This window comes from Seriola lalandi, unplaced genomic scaffold (assembly GCF_002814215.2).
Source record: "Seriola lalandi dorsalis isolate HSWRI2012SDOR001 ecotype SW California unplaced genomic scaffold, Sedor1 jcf7180002054893, whole genome shotgun sequence".
NCBI lineage: Eukaryota > Metazoa > Chordata > Actinopteri > Carangiformes > Carangidae > Seriola > Seriola lalandi.
The window spans coordinates 1,593,653-1,597,975 of NW_019525445.1; the positions used below are offsets into that span (position 1 = coordinate 1,593,653).

At 42.6% G+C, this 4,323-nt stretch overlaps 1 protein-coding gene across 1 annotated transcript; it reads right to left on the reverse strand.

Annotated features, from left to right (window-relative positions):
- Positions 1 to 618: 618 nt before the first annotated feature.
- On the reverse strand, positions 619 to 3,275 carry sowahaa (sosondowah ankyrin repeat domain family member Aa). Its single transcript, XM_023429365.2, has one exon. It carries the CDS (start codon positions 3,099 to 3,101, stop codon positions 1,653 to 1,655), a length of 1,449 nt encoding a protein of 482 aa, XP_023285133.1. The 5' UTR covers positions 3,102 to 3,275; the 3' UTR covers positions 619 to 1,652.
- Between the last annotated feature and the right edge of the window lie 1,048 nt (positions 3,276 to 4,323).

Sequence of the window (4,323 nt, forward strand, 5' to 3'; positions counted from 1 at the left end):
AACATCATGTTGTTCCTGACCACGTGTTGGCGTTTCTCCTTGCAGCAGCAGCAGCAGCAGCAGAGAAGACCATTTGCTTAATAAAACCCAGAGGCTTACAGATGAAACATCGTCTTGACGTAAAGACCATATATGCTGTTGGGGAAAATGATATCATGAGACACGCAAGAAACAGAGGGAGAGGACTGGAGGCGGGGACCACAGGATGCATACCATTACTAAATTCTGCCATTTCTTTTTTCTCCGTCTTTTTTTTTTTTCTTTTCCAAACAAGTTGCAACTAAGCATGTCATCTTTAGCATCTTGTCGACTCCTAGTTGGTGACACTTAGTCACATAGATAAGTGAGCTCTACATGAATGCTGCTCTTCAACTTCTTGTCCTCTGCTCGGCCTGCTGGGGCCGGTGATGGCATTAACGCACACTTTCAGCCACATTCGTGCAAACACTTGCAAAACACACACTCATCCCCAGACAGCTGCTTATCTGGCTGAATCACAGCCACATGTCAGAGACGTTTTGGCACGCGCAGGGAGCGTAACGATTTATGACGCACCTGCACACACCTTGACCTCTACCTTTTCTAGTTACATTTATTGTAATTCAATGAAATCCAGTGTTTGTTTTCTTGCAGGGCAAGTTCACAGATTTTTATTCTTTTTTTTATTTATTTATTTTGTTGCTGTTACAGGTTTGATTCGCCCTTGAGTCAACACATCCATTTTTTTTTTTTTCAGTTCATGCATGTTTGCGTGTAGAAATTGAGAGCATGACCATTTCTCCACTCTCGGTTCAGTTCTTACTCAGATGAAAACAGAAGAGAACAAGTAAAATCTTGATCTGTCTGTTCAAAATGTCTTTGAAATTCTTGTTAGTATTTTTTTTTTTTTTTAATCAAAAATAGACATTGAAAGGATATTTTGAAGACATTTAAAACAGGCAATGGATGGAAGCTCAGTGATGTAAGAAATAAATTGCCTCACCTGTGCTGCTACCTACTGGTTTCAGTGCTTGGTGCAGCTGTTTTTTTTGTAACTCTTAATTTAGAAAAAGAAATGGAAAATTCACTATAAAACAAACATTAGGCCTACATCAGTTTAAGTGTAACGATAGACTGATAAGCCGAGGTCTTCAAGAGGCAGACACCACAGATGATGATTAATAACATGACTCTCTGTATCCACTGTAATATTTTCTGAGTCATGTTTGATTCACACCTCAAAACACAATCTTAAGATACAACTCATTCAGGTAACATGATAAAACTAAAACTCTACTATTACTATTACTACTACTACTACCGGCATCATCAATTCTTCATCAAGCCTCGATGATTTGATTTCCGTTAGAGGGAGATATCTGTTTTTGCAGATGTTGCTTTTACATTTTACAAAATTACTTCAATAGTCACTGCTTAATCATCACTCTCACCACACACCCAATGTCCGACTCTCATATCTGATAGAAAATATAAATAAAACACAAACAGGAAAAGAGACACTGATTAGCTGATTGATTGATTCTCAGTTGATTTCATTGTTGAAGAAGGCCCAACAAAAATGTCAGTCAAATTCTTTGAATGTTCTTGCTGTGTTCTTGTTGTGTTTTCACACTATTCCCTCATGAAAATAACATGACAAAAGAGTTCTTCCATCACATAAAAGCATCCGATATGACTCTTTGTCTGAAGCCGCCGTTGCTGTCTTCTCTCTCCTCACTGGGGTCGTCGCTCAGCGAGTGAAATCCTAGCCTCTGCTTGTGCTTCTTCTTCTGGCCTGCCACGTGTGGCTGGAAGAGACGACTTATTGAATGCAGGCCCTTGGAGAGATCCGGGAACAGGTCCAGCTCGTCTTTCTCCTGCAGCGCCTTGTCCTGAGCCTGCTGGGCTTTGGGTTCACCCAGCATCTCTCTCAGAGTCCCAGAGATGCCTTTGTGCAGATAGTGGTAGGCCTTCTTCCCGCAGTTGTCCCTGATGCTCACATCGGCCAGGTACTCTCCCACCAGCATGGCCATGATGTACTCCTGGTCGTGCAAGGCGGCAATGTGCAAAGGAGTGTATCCGCCATGTGTTTTTGCGTTAACGTCAACATCAACTCCTCCTTGCCTTGACAGATCAATAATCCTCACAAGCATTTCACTGTTCCCACACTTGGCTGCCCAGTGCAGAGCAGTGAACCCTGTCATGAAGTCCCTCTTCTCTGCCAGCTGGTTGTCTGTCAGCAGCAGGCCGTAAACCTGGCTCCAGTGGCCGGCGGCACACTTGACCAGCCATTCATGCTCTGACTGCTCCAGGGGAAGCGTAGAGGGAATCCTTGTGTCTTTGTGCTCCTCTGACGCCTTGGTTGTCTTCACCACCCTCCTCAGCTGGGGTGAGCTGACGCCACTGCCTGTCTCAGCTGAAGAGGGTCTTCGCTTTCCCCTGGAGGCATCCAGTTTTGGACTTTCAGGAGGATCATCTGGGTCCACCTTCAGCTTGTGGATCTCCACCCTGGTGCTGCTGGGTGGCATTCTCAGAGGCAAGGCGTAAGGTTTGCTCTGGATGGCGGTGGGCTCATTTACTGCACCCCTCCTCGAGCAATTATCTCCATTTGTACCCTGTTTCTGGATCTCAAAATTCAGCATCCTTTTAACCCTAATATTAGTATATTTGCTCCTCTGCAGTGCTAGCTGTAGAGGAGACAGTAATTCTGTAGGATTGTCACCACTTTCACTTGCCTGTTCTGGATCAAGTTCAGAGAGAGATGACCTCTCCCCTCTTGCGCCCTCAGTCTTCTCTTCAGTCCGCGCAGGTGGGCGCTGCTGCTCACCTGTCAACGGAATCTCTTCATTCTCAGTCTTTTCCACACGGCTCTCCGCTGCAGTCTGGACATTGTCCAGCAAATGCTGATACATTTTCTTAATGACAACATACCGGTCACCGTCGATTTCTTTGACGAAAGCCACGTTGTTGACAAAGGTCTTGAAAAGCTCCCTGTTCCGCTCTTTTTCTGCGGGATCGACGCAGTCTATTGAACCTTTAAAATTACCCACCAAGTCGGACTTCTTCATTCTGCCTCCCTCCGATAGGAGCAGAGACAGGACGGATTCTTGCGTCAAAACCATTACTAAAACTATATGGGCTTTACGCAGATTTTAGATAAAACTTCTTAACTCCAACACTCACACTGTATCCTACTCCACCTTTGTCCTGGTGTCAATGCGGTAGCCTTCACCTGGCCGCTCTCCTCCTCCCCACCTGTAGGAGTGCTTTTCCGGAAAAAGTGCAGACGTGGATGGAATTTGAATAATATATGCAAGATGTTTCCCTACTGGCCCTACAGTTTTGTTTATACTTTATTTAGAGGTATTTACATGTAAATGAGAAATACTTTGAAATAGAAATTATATATTGCATTCATTTACTTATACTTTAGGTTATCAGACACGTGAAGAGTTATGATCATAGGTAATATAATACAAGAAATCTTAATAATACAACAACTTCTATCACCATTACTGCTACTGATAAAAAATAACTGATAGAAGCCTTATTTGCTGTCCTCCCTTACACACACATTTACACACAGACATATGTACAAAACAATAATTTATAATGAATTCTGAGTAAAATGTCTTGATCAGTTTATAGAAATAGGGTCTAAGAAATACATTTGAATAAATAACCATATTAAAGTATTATAAAATATGTTTCTTTTGTCTGGCTATCTGTAACTTTATTCAGTTTATTAAAAAAAAAATTGTTTGTTTGTTTGTTTTATCAATGTCATTATCATCACCAAAATCCAGTACTATTGGTCAGGCCCTAAAAACATAGATACAGCTGCAAAAAGTAGGAGTCCCTAGGGCACCCAGGCTACATGCACAGTCAAACAGTAGCCTACAGTACACATAATACAGGAAAACTGGTTTTATAATTGGAGTAAATTAGACACAACAATAATGACAAAATAGCTCCTTCTGATTGGCTAAGTCACATTGTAGTAGAATTAATCTGTGACCTCACTAATTCATGAATGCAATGTCTTGAGAAGGACACATCTACAGTTGGCTACAGTGAAATGATGATCAGGTATTTTATCACCTCCACCGTTGACACACATATTTCTGCCCCCACGCCCCCAACCTCTGTCGCTCTGTGGTTCTGCTCGCTCCTGTCCTGGCTTGCAGTGTGAGCAGCTTGACATTCCTGGACTGAATGGGAGTTCCTAAGAAGTGGCCATATTGGAACCTATCTATCCCGCCCCAAAGATGTCACCAGAACGTCAAGATAGTTCACCCCCTTCTTTAACGTAAGTAGAAACGTTGACCATTATGTCTCTGGTTT

Excerpts from the sequence above, each read along its gene's own strand:
- sowahaa (XM_023429365.2), bottom strand. The coding sequence starts at position 3,101 with ATGGTTTTGACGCAAGAATCCGTCCTGTCTCTGCTCCTATCGGAGGGA.